Source organism: Ambystoma mexicanum, chromosome 3q, assembly GCF_040938575.1.
Source record: "Ambystoma mexicanum isolate Mex_15411 chromosome 3q, UKY_AmexF1_1, whole genome shotgun sequence".
In the NCBI taxonomy this organism is placed as follows: Eukaryota; Metazoa; Chordata; class Amphibia; order Caudata; family Ambystomatidae; genus Ambystoma; species Ambystoma mexicanum.
In genome coordinates, this window is record NC_090926.1 from 1,274,185,935 (window position 1) to 1,274,201,934 (window position 16,000).

At 44.9% G+C, this 16,000-nt stretch overlaps 1 protein-coding gene across 2 annotated transcripts in view; it reads right to left on the reverse strand.

The window, feature by feature from the left end:
- LOC138447868 (complement C3-like) overlaps positions 1–16,000 on the reverse strand; it is a 1,306,650-nt gene that overhangs the window by 165,281 nt on the left and 1,125,369 nt on the right. For both annotated transcript variants that reach the window (XM_069604330.1, XM_069604329.1), the window contains one exon: positions 3,826–3,885. In XM_069604330.1, the coding sequence (XP_069460431.1) occupies positions 3,826–3,885 (60 nt within the window). The remainder of the gene's footprint in view (positions 1–3,825; positions 3,886–16,000) is intronic.

The following is a 16,000-nucleotide window of genomic DNA, read 5'->3' on the forward strand; positions in this document are numbered from 1 at the left end:
TTTCCATGCTAAGTACACCTCTGGTATCACTATGTTTATTTACTTGGGCAAAGATGCCCAGTGAGTCCCTCTGTAAATTTAAGCACATGTTCAGCAGCATATTGTTATCTACTGTTTCTGACATTGATAACACTTCATCTACGGGTGACTATGAATTCTCGAGTAATGCTGTAGTCGACACTTTGGTAATGAAGTTAATGTTAGTTGGTGGATTGGTTGGTTTAAGGAAATGCTTTGTTCGATTCTCAAATCATTTTGAGCCCTTCTTTCTTCCACAGCGACCACCATGCTTTGTGCAGTTGTATTAGCAGGCAGATTGCTGTAAACACGTTTTTTAAAGTTACTGTATCAAATATTAAGATTTAAATGTTGCCGTGATGGTTAATGTTCGTTAAAAACTGATTGCTTTGCCACTCGCCACCCTATGAACGGCCGTCAGAGATTGGGCCTCATTACGAGGTGGGCGCAAAGGGATACCGGGCACCGTTAAGGACATCGGTGCCGGTAATCCCTTTGCACCCTATTCCGAGGTCCCTTCGTTATGGACGGGGCCCGTTTAGGGACTTCAGAGCTAATAACGGTACCGCAAATTGGAGTACCGTTATTAGCTCCCTCCCCTTTGAACCCTATGGGGGCTCAAATGGGAATGGGGATTGCCTTTTTCAGTTGGGACTTACCGGTCCTGCAAAGGCCGGACTAGACCGGTAAGTCCCCATTGAACAAGGTCGGAGTCGGAACCGGTTTTGGAGGCAGCCATTGCGCAAATAGCGCCATGGTTACCTCCAAACTCGGAATGAGACCCATTGTCTTTACACTAGAACCTTAGATTAGAGTGCCCAGTGGAAGTAAACCAATGGAGTGGCAAAGTCGAATACTCCGATTACACATGCCGCACTGACACGCCAGCTAATTAGGTCCCAGATGGCAACTAATGCCAACTATCACATGGCTAGCTTCTGCTATAACATTTGTATCACATTATGTATTCATACTTGGCAATGGTGGTTATATACTGTGGCCATCTACCAGCTCAAAGGGAACATCCCACATTCGCTGGTCGAGTGCCACACCCAGGCTCCAATGCTCTATTGCGCCATAAACCATTAGGGAGGCCCCCCCTACACACTGAGTTTCTTCCACTTTTATTTGGGGAAATATCAATCTCAGCAGCCGTATACCATATTATGTACTGCTCCGTTACCCACATCTGGCAGGTGCCGCAGAGCACCCGCGGGGCGATTGGCCAAATTCAGCCCCTGAGTTCTGCCGTGTGTCGCTAGATGGGGTAATGTTACTCAAGTAATAACACACACTGTTCACTCACCCAGGTGGGGGGAGAGAGTGGTGATTCTACGTTGCCGTATCTCTGCTCTCAGATGTCACCCTATGAGTTTGATACCGGCAGCCCTCAATCACGATCACTGTATTCACTCCACGCCAAAGTAGTGCTCAGCCTGATCGCCACAGCACTTTTGCTCGTCCAGCTCTGCTCCGTTAGTTGAGTTCGTTGTTGTTAGAGGAAAGGACCTAGTTCCACCGCCTTCAGGCCGCATTGCTGTCTCACTATGTCTCAACAGCCGCCTCCGACAGCATTGCATTGTGAAGATCAATGCATATTATATTTTAGTTGCTGTGATGCCATAATGGGAGGGATCTACTTGTGAGACAACTCTTGAACTTTCAGGGGCAAGGAAACAACCCTCAAGAGAGGAAGGAGCACCTATAAAATAATACATACCGTTAGAGGCAGAGTATGTGAAACAACACATTCCATCCTATCTTGCTTCATTCCCCCTCAGAGGGTTGCAGTAGCTGCCATTGCTCTACACTGAAAAGAAGCAGATTTGAGGAACAACATATCCTACTCTGGCATTACTGTCTTACCTCCCTGAGATGTCATATAGCAATATCGGGTCCATAAAGAACAAACACAATGTTGGATTAAACAGTTTTCATTTACCAGAATAATGTCTTTTTGTAGCGATTCTTCCATTTCAAAGGTTTACTTATATAGTTCACAAGAGTTCAGGGTCACCCCCTCACTCAGTTTTAAAGTTCTCTGTCTCTCTCTCTCTCTCTATTTTACACCTAATCTCTTGTTGATGGTGAGATTTGACCATCTGCAGTCCTCCTTATAGTTCCTGTAAACGTTGTGTTTGCCATGATCTGTAGATAAGAGTTGGAGCTTCTCCTCAACGGTAAAAACACCAAACCTGGATTTTCCTTCCCCAGTTTCCACACAGGAGCTGAAGAGGGCTTTATTCTCTCCCACTCTCTGGGTCCTCTTATTCCCTTTTTGCAACCTTTTTCCTCCTCCTCCTCCTCTAGTCCCCATGTGCATGCTCCGCCTCCCGCTATTGCTTCAACACCTTCGGTTTGGGTTCTCATTTGCCTTTGACGAAATGTCCACCGAGTACGACAGGGAACTTCATCACACGGGGTACCGTTGACAGGACGTAGGATGCGTCTCCTGGCCTCACTTTCTCACTAATTCAACGCTGAGGTGCAGAGACATTCATATTACCCTAGTTTAATTTACCAAACCCTCTGAGGGCCCAGGGGATAGAGCACAGGGTATTGCTTCTGCTTCTTCACCTACTAAATGAACATTCTAGCATGGTATCATTCACTACCCTGTCAGAGTGCATAGGGAATGCAAACTACGGCTTTGCTCTTTATCTTGGCCTTGGCGTCAGAGGGCCGTGCTCTGTGTACAGTTATGACATATCTCCATTCACTCAGACAGCATGGGCGATAGAACAGAGTTTTTTTTATATCAAGTCATATCTCCCGTACTCATCAAAGGACATGTGAAGCATGATGGATCCTATCCTAGCACTCCTTCCCCCTTGCTTCTTAGGGGAAACTTATGAAACTAAGGTAATGCTCCTGGCCTTGCACCCACACCCATTACATAGTACAGACGAGGGATAGAAGGCCCTGCTCCTGACAATGCTTCTCCTTTCAGATAGTACAGGTGATATACTGAGGGTGTGCTCCTGGCACTGCTTCTCTCCTATCAGATGGTACAGGTGAATGACTAGGATGTGCTCCTGGCAATTCTCTCCTATCAGATGGGACAGATGAGGGACAGAGGGCGCTGTCTTGAGAATGCTTTTCACCTATCAGCTGGGTCATGAGAAAGACTCTGACTTCTGTGCATCACCCTTTATTTGGCACAGGGGAGGACAGAGGGAGCTGCTCCTATCATTTCTTCTCACCCATCTGATTGGACAAGTGGAAGACTGAGGGTCCTGCTCCTGGCATTGCTGCTCACCTTTTAGGGGGGCAGGTGAGGGACAGAGAGCCCCGCTCCTGACATGTAGCGAAGACCTGTTTCCAGACACTCAAACCTACTTTACTAGTGAGAAAGGGTTTTTTATCTTTTTTTTTTTGTTGGTTATTTATAACGCGCTTAATACCCAGAGGTTTCTAAGCGCTGACCTGGGGATCGAACCTGTGTTGCTCTGCATAGTCTTGCTTCCAAGAGCTATCCTCTCAAGACTTCTCACATTTGTTGGGCTTCATTTGCAGACCTACACTGGCTGTTCACCATTGCTAGAGTATAAAACATTATTTGAATATAATTTTGATGGAAAAGGTAAAGATTGTAATGTACCACCTTCCAGGGAATTTGTTCTGAAAGGGTTGATATGCAGAATGGCACCTGTTCCACAGTAAAATCGCCCTGTGGAATATTTAATGAAATATGCAGAGTTCTGTGGGAATCTGCAGATTATTTAATTGAACCATAAGGACAGTGTCATAGAGCCTAAATTGAGGTATTTGTAACACAGAAGAAAAACTGAGCTCTGTCATGCTTACCGTTAGCGTTCCTTGTCCCGTCCCTTTGGCTGTCGCTGTGAAGCCTTCATTTGTTGAAGTCTGTGTGGGAAAAAATCAAACGTTTGGGATCACCACATGTTAAATCATTTATGTCAATTGTTTGTGTTTTCAAATACAGTTTATTACTAAATGATCCTTATGGTATCTACACGATGTGGATGCAATGTAATAAATTGCTGCCTGCCATATCTGTTTAAAAGACTGTAAATAATTTGCGATAATGCATGGAAGCCTGCAGCATCTGTTTCGAAAGATGTACCTAATATTCTTATTACAGCCCAACTTTAGCGTGATAAGAAGGCAACGGAACTCCTGTTAAGTTACTGTAATGTAATATTGTGATTACCCCTGCTCTCGGGGCATACATGGCCTGCAACGACCCAGCAGCCTAAGCTTAAGGAAGGCCTGCACGAAGCCAGTACCTTGCCGATGACTCAGGACCAGCCATGTACACATCTGAATGCGGGGTGATAGCTACTCACACCCCAGTGTTCCTCCAGGGTGTGAACGCTTTAAATGTTTTTTTAAAGAGAAATTGGCTCCACACTGATTTTGTGTGCCTACATTTCCACTAAAAAGAGACAAGTTGGCCACCACCATTGACAATAGAAAAGGGAGAATGTTCCTTTCGATTTCCATTACAGCAAGTGAGTGCTGGTGGCCAGGATGGTGCTGGAGTCGAGCAGGTAGGCAGGGTGGGGTGGCGTGGGGAGGGTGGTGTCCTAGTGTGCTGGATTCCGTGGGGGTCCAAGCGAACAAGAGGCAATGTACTTGGGCATGCGGTTCAAAAGAAATGACGGAAAGAGAATGTGGAAGTCACTGACAGATTCTGTCTGCGTTCCGTGCCACCTGATTTGTTAGCCGATCTCTCCCAGGTGCGAGTAAGAAAATTAGCACGAAAATTATATCACTCCTCTTATTACATTGCAGTTGATTCATTCTTTCCATCCTCAGATGAGCTTTTACTGGGCTGTGAGGAACATCGTCCTCAGCACAACACCACCAGAGGCATTCCTCCTAGCTGCCTGCAGAGGCCAGGGGACCCACAAGAACCATCCGTGGTCGATCTGCCGGCTGATCACATGACCCCTGAAACCATAACCACCGCCCTTAATCGTCTTTCCATACTAAGGGGCTTGAACTGGGCTGAGAGGAACATCGAGCTCAGCACAACCCCACCTGAGGCTTTCATCCCAGCTGCCTGAGGATGCCTGCAGAGGTCAGGGCACCAACAAGAACTATCCATTGTCTATCTAAGGGCTAATCACATGGCTCCTGACCCCAAACCCGCCATCTTTGAACTTTCTTTCCATCCTCATATGGGGCTTGAATTGAACTTGAATTGGGCTGAGAGGAACATCAAGGTCAGCAAACCCCCTCCAGAGGCACTCAATTCAATGAAATTCAATTCAGCTTTATTTTTGTTGTACACCATGAAAGCATATCACACACACATATAGAAAAATGCTAAAAACAAAGTTACTAATATCTTGGAAAGGTCATTAAAACAATAAAAGTGGGTGTTAATTCATAAGTACAGTTTCATTATTCTTAACATATCATAAAGGACATTATAGCATTTGCACCATGGAAACGAAGTAAGCTATTCTTTTAGCAATTTTTGACCAAGGTCTCCCTTTGTTTGAGAGCCATAAATATCAACATAGAACCCATATTAAAAGCAGCCATAGGCAAGAATAACTTCAAAACAGTAAGAGCCTCTTTCCTGGTGTTAATAGCCTGTGGGGTGAGTAGTGGCCTCGACCATTTGGGCCACAAGTCTTTATATAGCGGGCACGACAACATAAAGTGCATCTCATATTCATCTTTGGTGATACATGCTGGACAATGTGCAGACAACCCCTTCCCCCAGTGTCTCGTAAACGTCGCTAATGGGAGAATGCCCAAGCGGAATTTAAGGAACAGAACTTCCTTTTAACTTTCCACCATGTAGTCAAGGTAGAACTCCATGGCTATATCACATTTATAAACCATATAACTAGCAGATAGTCTGCCTGCATAACATATATCCAGTCTTGTCCCTGTAGCCCACTCATAGAATCTCGTTTTTAGCAGGTTTTTTGATTGCCCAGTTATACTCACAGGATCAAAGCATAGAGAATTCAGGTCGAGAACCAGGATGAGATGTTTAACATGTTTCAGCCACAGTACACATGTTATGCCTTCCATTTTTTAGTACTTCTACAAGGTCCTCTCTGTATGTGAACCAGATCTTTATCCAATACAAGAGATGTTTTAACAGCACCTCATCCTTTATTTCTACATGCCCGAGTTCTAGGGCCACTGACCAGGAGACATAATAGACGTTTAAAAAATGTGTTTACCATTTTCTGCAATGAATCAGTTAAGGTATGCCCCCATATTTCTGCACCATAAACTATGGCTGAAACGGCCTGGGTCCTATATACCACCATTGCTGAGGACACTGATTTGCCTCCAAAACATACTGAAAAAGTGGTTACTGTACCGGTCTGTCTGGCCGCTGTTTAATGACTCTTTCCAAGATGTTTGGTCCATTTCAGGTCCTTCGCAAATTATCTCCTCAAATACTCAAAACTTCCCACAGAAGATAGTGGGGAGCTATTGAGGTAAAAGTTTTGTTTGGGTCTGCTCGGGACAGTCAGAGGACACCACACCATAGTCTTTGTTTTTGATAGGTTTATAGTCAAATGTTTGGCCGTACAAAGCAATCCAAAGGACGTGAGTTGTTGTTGTAGGCACTTCAGGCTTCTGGGCAAAAGCACAGCATCGTCAGCAAAAAAGGAGGAGGCTCCATTTGACAGAGCCCAACCTTGGTGCTTCCAGTGATAGTATTTGCATATCAGCAGCAAAGTTGTTGTTATACAATAAAAAACAGGAGGGGGCCAAGGACACATCCCTGTCTTACCCCTATCTCAACTGGAAATTGATTTGTTGGTTCTCCCCGTTCATTCCATCTTACCCGTGCATAGTTGCTAGTATAAAGGGCCATCATGGATTTGACAAGTGGCACTGGAGCCTGAATTTCTGTGGACGGTATCGAAGACTGTTTGTAGATCAGGTTTCCATGGACTGAAGTAAAACCTTTGCATAGATCTTGGCTAGAGAATCAATGAGCGATATAGGCCTATAGTTTGATACAATATCCAGGTCTCCTTTTTATGAATTGGGATTATTTTTTTTTATAAATCTTTTTTTATTGGTTTATTGAACAGAGAACCAAAGAAAAAAGAGACGGTAGCACATTCAACGTGAGTACACAGAAGACATTAGGAGATCCAACATCAAGGTCGCAGTAGATAGCAGTGCATAACATAACTCTTGACATCTGTGTGGTGCGGCGGGGAGGGCGGGGTGCGGGTCGAGAATCCGCACCGCCCGCCCGGTGGCTGCGCAGGGTGTCGCCACTGCCCCTTGTTATGGCCTTAACATCTTATAGTTCCCATTTTCCCCATATTTTCTGAAACTTACGGGGGGAACCCCTTGCATTATAAATTCGCCTCTCCAGGGAGGCGCATCTGTTCATTTCATTGGACCATCTGTCAATGGTTATCCTGTCCCCCGAGCCCCATGTGGCTGCCGTGAGTCTCTTTCCCGCACCAAGTGCTATTCCTAGAAATATTCTTTCGTGTTTATTAAGGTCTGTTTCCCCTCCTATACCTAGCAGGATAAGTTTAGGGTCTCTCGGGATTGTGGTACCAAGTATTCTGTAGAGGCGGAGTAAACACGCAGTCCAAAACTCCTGCAGCACCCCGCATTCCCACAACATGTGGTAGAAGGTACCCTCTGCCCTTTTGCATCGGGTACATTCTGCGTTGTCATCCCCCCCCCAAGTGGCCATTTGCGTTATGAATTGGGATTATTGTTTCTCCCTTCCAACTGTGGGGAGTACAAGCGAGTGATTAACTTCATTAAAGAATTTTGTTAGAAAGGGGATCCAAATCTCTAGATTACTTTCGAAGAGAACAACCGGGATAAAATCAGGTCTTGGAGCCTTGCCATTGTTCTGTGAAAGGATAGCTCTTTCAATTTCACTAGTAGAAAAAAATAAGCACAACCTGAGCAATGGGGTCATGGGGCTTATTCCTTTTGGTCTCATTGAGTCTCACAATGTGTCTCCAACACAGATTCAACCTGCTTTGTGGAATAGAATGATTCAAATTAGGCCCATATTCCGTCCCTTGTTTAGAGTTGGGCCAGATCTCACCATACGCCAGAATTCCTTTGTATTTTGTGTCTGAATTGCATAGAGCAATGCAGTTCACTGGTCCTCCATATATTTAAACTTTTTTGTTTCCAGCAAGGCCTTGTATTCATTTCTCAGGACACTAACTACTTCCATTGTTCTGTCATTTTCTATTTTGATTGATTTCACAAGGACAGCTTTTGTTCTTCTGCAATTTCAGTCATACCAGCCATGACCATTTTTGGTTTTGGACTTCAGGCCTAGGTGTTCCTTGTTAGAGGAGACATTGCTTCCACCAGTGAATTATAGAAGTCATTGTGAGTGAGGCTATAGTTGGGATTTGCATATTTTTCCAAAAGAGGTATCACTTGATGGAGTTTCGGAAGAACTTCCTCACCAAAATTCATTGTCAATCTTATTGGTTTCAGCGCTAGGGCATCACTTTTTTTGGGCTCAGTTTGTATGGAATCAGCAAAGTTATACCAATCAATATCCTTGTTAAAACATAGAAGCAATGGATCATTTTGACATTCCACACGCCCTATTATCTTACTTTTTTTCAATTTTGGCCCAGAAATTCAAGGATACCAAAGAATAGTCAATAAAGCTGGATTTATTCAGAAGCCGAAAGGTAGGATGGGCTGGGGAATCATCAGCAAAACGTCCATTACAGGCACGCAGGCCAAGGGTATGCATAATAAGGCGTATGTCCCCTGCAAAGGGATACACGTGCTGGGGGAATTAGAAGAAAAGGCTGGTATCCCCCAAGCTTCATCCTCGAGGATCATATCTACTGATATCACACTAATGTCTTCGAATGGGACATTCAAATCACCCGACACTACCAAGGCACTATTTGGCAATCTCATTGTAAGTTTTATTCAGAATCTCCTCTAGATGGCAAATTGCGGATTGATTTTGTCTTAAGTATACATTGACAACAAAGACTTTGAGACCCCCTCCTTAGACATAACTCCATGCCTAGTACATCCAGTGACTTAATTGGGATCCTATGGATCCACATAATAAGCCCACCTTTTGCTCTTCCCCTAGAGGATCTGGAGGCTGGACAGTGAAATGTACGATAGCCCACTTTATGCATGGGATCAGGGGACCATGTTTCCTGTAAACATATTAACATATTTATATCGATTAGCTCATGCCAGTCAGGGTCTAGATATTTTGCAGATAGACTATTTACATTCCACGAAAGAAATCCTACTGGACTGGTCCATTACCCCCCACTATAGGGGTCTGTGGATCGTGTAGGTGAGTGCGCGGATCACCAGGGGGTTAAAGATCTAATTTTGTCTAAAAGTCAGTTTCAGTAGTTTGTCTAAGATTTCTTTGACCCACTCATTCCAGCTGCCTGGAGCTGCTTGCAGAGGTCAGGGTACCTACAAGAACCATCTGACAAGCATTTTCGAGAAACTCCCTTAAGAGGACTCCTGCTGCAGGGCATCCAGTTAAGGGTGGAAGATAGGGTAGATTCTCCCACCATGGGATGACAGAACTTAGGGTTTTTGCAATGATCTTTTCCCTTTTTTCCATTCTGTCTTCCCTGTTAGCCCCTTTTTGTCGCATAACGTGCCTCATACAAAGCACACACAGACATTCAAATCAAACTCCACTTCAGCACCCCACTAAAACAACTAATTGCATACACATGCATTCTTCTCAACTGCCACTCTGCACCTGCTCAAACACATGATATCTATGCACTCCTTGGCACACACTCCCCATATATACTCTTCTTTATAGAAACATGGTTCAAACCCAACCACACACTTATTCCCCCACACTATCTCATCCACCACAGAGACCGCCCACACAAACAAGGTGGAGACAGTGCCATCATATATAAAGAGGCGGTGTGAGGCAGTGTGAGAGCTACAGTTTTGCAGGAGAGAGTGTGCAAAGGAGTGCTTTGGAAGCCAATCTCCCTTTCCTTACTACAACGGAATTCTCAGCTCCACCTTAAATACCTAATAAGAACGACGAGCATGCGCTGTGTGAGCTAGTGTACTAGCTACAGTGCTGCAGTTCAGCGAGTGAGGTGTGTCTACTCAGTGCTTTCATTCTCACGGCTGGTTTGTTTGTTGATTTGTTGGAACTCGCTCAGTTGCCTGGTTGGAATCCATGCAAGGAACAAGGCGTGAGCATGTGACAGAGTGTATCTGGCCTGTGGGATGCCACTGTCTCCTTATGACTTGAAGAATAAGAGCGCAACCATCTCTCAAGTTAAGATTGTTGCGACGCCCCCTGTCCAGGAAGTGGCGTGCAAGATTGCCACAACGGCTTCTCTTCTGTTATCGGCAGTGGCAGGCACTAACTCTAAGATGTTTTTTTTCCCGGAACACAAACTCAAACAGAAGGGCAAGCCCAAGCCCCTTTTTTGCTTTAACCTCCTCCGGCGACCACTCATGAGATTAAGAATTCTATAACTGATTGGAGCTGTGACAAGGCGAATGGGCTTTTCAATGTGTCTGCACCCCCTGCACTGCCCTCACGCAAAGTTGTATGATTTCATGCCTCTACTCCATTTCCTTTGCCTTTGCCTTCTTTGGAAGCCATACGTGCTGATACTTTAAACAAGGATTTGATTGGATTGTTTTACCAGCCCAGCATGACATTGGTGTAACAACGGTGAACCAGGCAGTTTTTATTTTTGGAAGATCAGGTTCCATAAACAAAGGCCCTTCCGTGGGGGATAGAGATGTAACTTCCTCCCACTTGCATCTAAATGTCACCATGCTTGTTCCATCTGCCCGGCTGGACCTAGCACTTTCAAGTGGGACTATTTTGGGGATTCTTTTCAAGTACCGATCTCAAACGGCTAGGACCATTTATAGGGATCACTACCTTCTTACTTCATGGATAAATATATATAATCTACAAAAAGAAGATATATGTAACAGTGCTTCTATAGATCGGGAACCAACGCAAGTGTGCAAAATTGCATCTAGTTCTCATACATTACTAATAATCAAATACATTTTATTCATTGAAAAACATGACACAATCATAAAATGATCATATGACATAAAACATTATCTAAAAAAACAACATCTAAAAAAACAACACAAGTACATCAACATAACCAATACACGTAAAAAAACGCAACTGAAGCCAACGGTCGCTGCATGCGCTATATACCATTGATGACGTTGACACTGAGACGGAGGCCCTCTGGGAATATCGAGTCGACAGGCATCAACGCTTAGCTCCCCCTGCTGGAATGTTTTTTCCGAAGCAGCTAAAGCTGGATATGGAGATATTCCCCTCTCCTGCGACTCACTGCCACCACCGCCATCAACTTGGTGAAAACCCTTGGGGCGGAGATCACCCCAAATGGCAGAACTCAAAACTGATAATGGGAACTGCCAACAGCGAACCTCAGGTACCTTCTGTGCTTGTCATGGATTGGCACAGGAAAGTAAGCACTCTGAAGGTCCGGTGATACCATCCAGTCCTGAAACTGGAGGGCCTGAAGATCTGAGAAAGGGTAACCATCTTGAACTTGTCCTTCCTGAGGAACTTGTTCAAGTCTCTTAAGTCCAAGATGGGTCTCAATCCTCCGTCCTTTTTGGGGATTAGAAGTAAGGTCAGTACCAACCCTTGTTCCTCCCTGCTACAGGTACCGGTTCTATAACACCTTTCTCTAGCAGGGTCAAGAATTCTTGCATAAGGAGCGGATCAGGAACTTTGAAAGAGCTGTTGCCAGGTGGATGATCCTGAGGCCTTTTTAGAAAGGGAACCCTGGGCTACTGTTTCCAATGCCCATGCATCTGAAGTAATACGCAGCCATTCTTTCAGATGCTGTGAGAGTCTGCCTCCCACCAGGGCTTTGTGGGCTAAGACATCAGAAAGGTTTTGAGGCGGCTGATGCAGCGGCTCATGGTAAAGTAGCCCCTGCCAGGGCGGTCTTAGCACCTCTTCCCCGTCCACCACGGGGGAATCTTCTCTGACCTGATTCGACAGTCCTCTCCCTGTTCCAACTGAGGAGTAATCGCAAAAGGACCTACCCCTCCAAGCTGTACCAGTGGGGCGAGTTTGTGGCTGTTCGATTGCTGCACCAAGGGATTTGGCTGCTGCTTTGAAGGTCTACAGCTTTTCCAGGCTCTCATCAGCCTTGCTGCCAAATAAATGTGTGCCGTCAAAGGGCATATTAAGAAGTCTAGATTGCACATCTGGAGCAAAACCAGACTTTCTCAACCAGGCAAATCTGAGCATTACAGTGCTAGCCGCCATAGCTCTGCTGATACTGTCAGCAGAGTCGAGACCAGTCTGGAGGGATTCACACATTGCATCTTTTCCATCCTTAACAATGTTTTGGAAACCGTCTCGTTCTTCCCCTTCGGGATATGTTCAGCCGCCATCGCTATGCAGTCCCATAGGGTGAAAGGGAAATTAGCCAGTGCACACGTGGCATTTGCCGATTTAAGGGCCATACTCCCCGCAGAGAAATTTTTTCTAGCCAAAGCATCTTGACACTTGTCATCTCTGTCCGGGGGGATAGTTGGGTATGTGTTGTGTTTGGTTGTAGAAGTGGCAGCATGAACTACCAAACGTTCAGGAGTTGGATGCTTTGTCTGATAATAGGGGTCACTGCTCGACACTCTGTACTTGCTTGTCAGTTTTTTGTTGACTTCTGGAATTAATTCCGCTGTCTCCCGGTTAGCATTAACTTGCCTTTGTAGGGCTACATGGAAAGGAAGAATAAGGTCCTCCTGAGATCGTTTATCCAAAATATCAGTCAGGTCGTCCTGCTGAAAAAGTGGTGCAGGCCTACTCCATCCCAGATATTCTATGACCCTAGACATCAGTTGCCTGTATGATCCATCAGCATGGTCTGAGGGATCTGGTCTTCCAAATTCTATTTCTGGGGAAGTGTCTAACCTACTTGCAGTTTGCAGGGTTTCATGAAGATGTATTCTTGAATCCTCTGAAATTAAGGCCTCTGGAACCCCTTGTGTCCCATACCGTAACCCAAAAGGACGTGATTCATCCTAAGACATCTCATCATGCTCATAAATTGAGGAAAGTGACTTTAAAAAGTCTTTCCTAGGCATTGGGGTGAAAGTTATCTGAACATCTTTTGAGGGTTTTGTTATTTGAATCATTATTATTATTATTATTATTAGTATTATTATTATTATTATTATGTGGAAGTCTTCGACACCGTTGATGTCGAGGGCTTCGATGGCTGTGGCGTCGAGGATTTTTTAGACACAGACGTGAAATCATTCAGTGATGATGGCGGCAATTACTTTGTGTTTGAAAGAGTCTTTTCGCTACTCGAGGGAACCTCTGAGGGCTCTCGAGGAGTTTTCTCCTGGACACCCGAGCCTGAGGGCGCACAGGTTTTGTCCTTTGCCTTAATTTTGTCATCTTTGTCGACATGGGCATAGCTCCTGATGCCTCATTCTTGAATACTTTGAGCATATTATGTCTGAATCTCTCCCATTCAGTCGGTGAGGGCGATTCAGTCGGGCAAGTGACCCGTTCCGGGGAGGAACTCGATGACAAACATGTCGATCGGTGGCACCGTTTCTTCAACCGCCATGAGGATGATGATGAGTGGTGTGAACCACTGCGGGATCGGGACCTTTTAGCTTTCTTCCGACAAGTAGAGTCGTCTCTCGACTCGTCAGAAGAACGCTTTTTCAACAGAGTTGTCAAAGGGGATTTATACAACCTACCTGCAGCTAACTTTCCTCTATGCTCTGTCAGGGTTTTTGCTGTCATCGATAGGCAGGACCCACACTCTGATGTTAAATGAGTGGATCCTAAGCACCACAGACACCCCTGATGAGGGTCCGTAAGGGACATTTTCGGCCAGCCGTTGTGACATATTTTTGAACTTCGTTCTCGTATTTGATGATGCCGACGACAATGCCATTTGTACTAATTTCTAAAGGTTTCTTGTCAAGAAACCGAAGCAATAGCTCTCGCGGAAAACCAGAACTGAAGCCAACGGTTGCTGCACGTGCTATATTTCATCGATGACGTTGACACCGAGATGGAGGCCCTCGAGGGACATCGAGTCGACAGGCATCGACGCGCAGCACGCCCTGCTGGAACTTTTTTCTTAGGGCAGCTAAAGCTGTAAATGGAGATATCATAAGATGAGGAATACCTGGGAGGACACAATCCAGTCGAAAGAACGTTACCACGGGTAAGTAACTTGTTCTTCCTGCTGTGAGGGGCGATGAGAGGAGTTGCTTATGCCACACATGCTGCTGCTTTGAATCTGCATTAAATCCACTCCTTAAGCAAAGTGGGCTGTTACCTGCTGTTCCTGTGCTGTGTTTTTATCGTGAGGCTGTGGACAAGCGCATTTGAGGACGAGTGAAATCCACTGACCCGTCTGAGTGTACTGTGCACTGTCTTGGCGGGTGGGCTCAGGAGATCCCAGAAGGAGGTTCTGCTGGAGAGGTGCCCACGGCACACACAACAAATACGATGCAGGGGTGAGCAGAACAGTATCACTGTGTCTCATTGTGCCCTGTTTTTTGGTTGTCCTGCTACGCCCCGTTATCCCTCATGGAGTCAGAGTTGATGTTAGATGTCGAGTATTGAAAGGACTTTTTAACCCACTGTTGAAACCAGTGTCAGAGTGGGGGTGCAGGTGGTGCACTGGCTCTGATTGGCTTAGGCTCTGGAAATCCTGCAAAGTCTTGGACAACATATTGTGCTAGCCTCCACTTGTCCCTATTACTGCTCCACAGCCCCCACAGCTCATTCTTGTTGAATTCCCCCCCCCCTCCCGCCCTGTAGCCAGTGGTATTTGACCTGCAGATTGCACTCTTTACATACACTAGCCCTGAATTATTATTCAGCTTCGAGCTGCTTTTCATAAGGACACACAACATATTATGCCACATGGAACTGATGGATGCCAACAGAAGGCGTTTGAGGTTTATTGTAATCAATTGCACAAACTACGGTGCTTTGTTTATACTTTGTTCTTTTCTGTGCCACGAGGAGCGGGGTTAGGGGTGAGACAGACAAGGGTTGTCCCCTTTGCAGTTGAGCATTCCCTGCTCTTCTGGCGGTTGGAGCGTCAGGAGAATACTTGAGCTGGCCTTTTGTATGGACAATTAATGCATCCTTGTGTTTTTAATTCCAATCCGGGTTTTAGACTTTTTTTTTTAGGACTTATTGGTTTTACAGGGGTTTCTACTGATTTTTACTTGTATTTACTTGTATTTTACCTTTGACTTTAGCAAGCCCCAAGTAGGCTTTTTTATAGATGTATTTACCAACCCTATAATTCCATTCCTGCCTTCCAATTGTGGACCTGTGGAATTGTTGCTTTTCGCAAAACACTGTGCATCTGTATTTTTATCTTGTGTAATTTCTCCTGCATTTGCACTTTGTACCATGCATATTGCATATGGCACCTTGTATCTTTGTACTCCTACTTTTGCGTGTTTGCACCTGCACCTGCACACTCACACTTTATTTATGCGTGTTTGCATCTGCACACTTGTATGTGTGTGTTTGATTACCTGCATATTTGAACTTTAACATTGGCTGCAGCAATATTAGTCTGATCTTGAGCATCATATTCTATCTTGGGTTCTTATTCCTTGGACTCTTGTGCACCGTGTGCATCTAGCACATTCTGTGCACTTGGGGATGCAGTAACGCTTCCATTTCCATTTCACCTGTTATTGCTTTCTGGGAGAATCTGGGCCCAGGGTGGTGGGAATCTGAGTTTTGAAGATGTCAAAGCGCAAGGCTAATTGTAATATTTTGCCAGGAATTGACCACAAAAGGGTTTACAAGCTTTTTGAACCTCTTAATGAGGTTAATGTGTTGTTCTTTGTTTCAGTTTATTTTGTTGTACCCAAAGTATGTTTGTTGTATATCCTTTTAAACAAAATAAAATGTTCAAAAAGAAAATGTGTTGATTTCACAAATCAAAGGTTTCTTATCTGATAATGACGGGGGCGCAGGGAT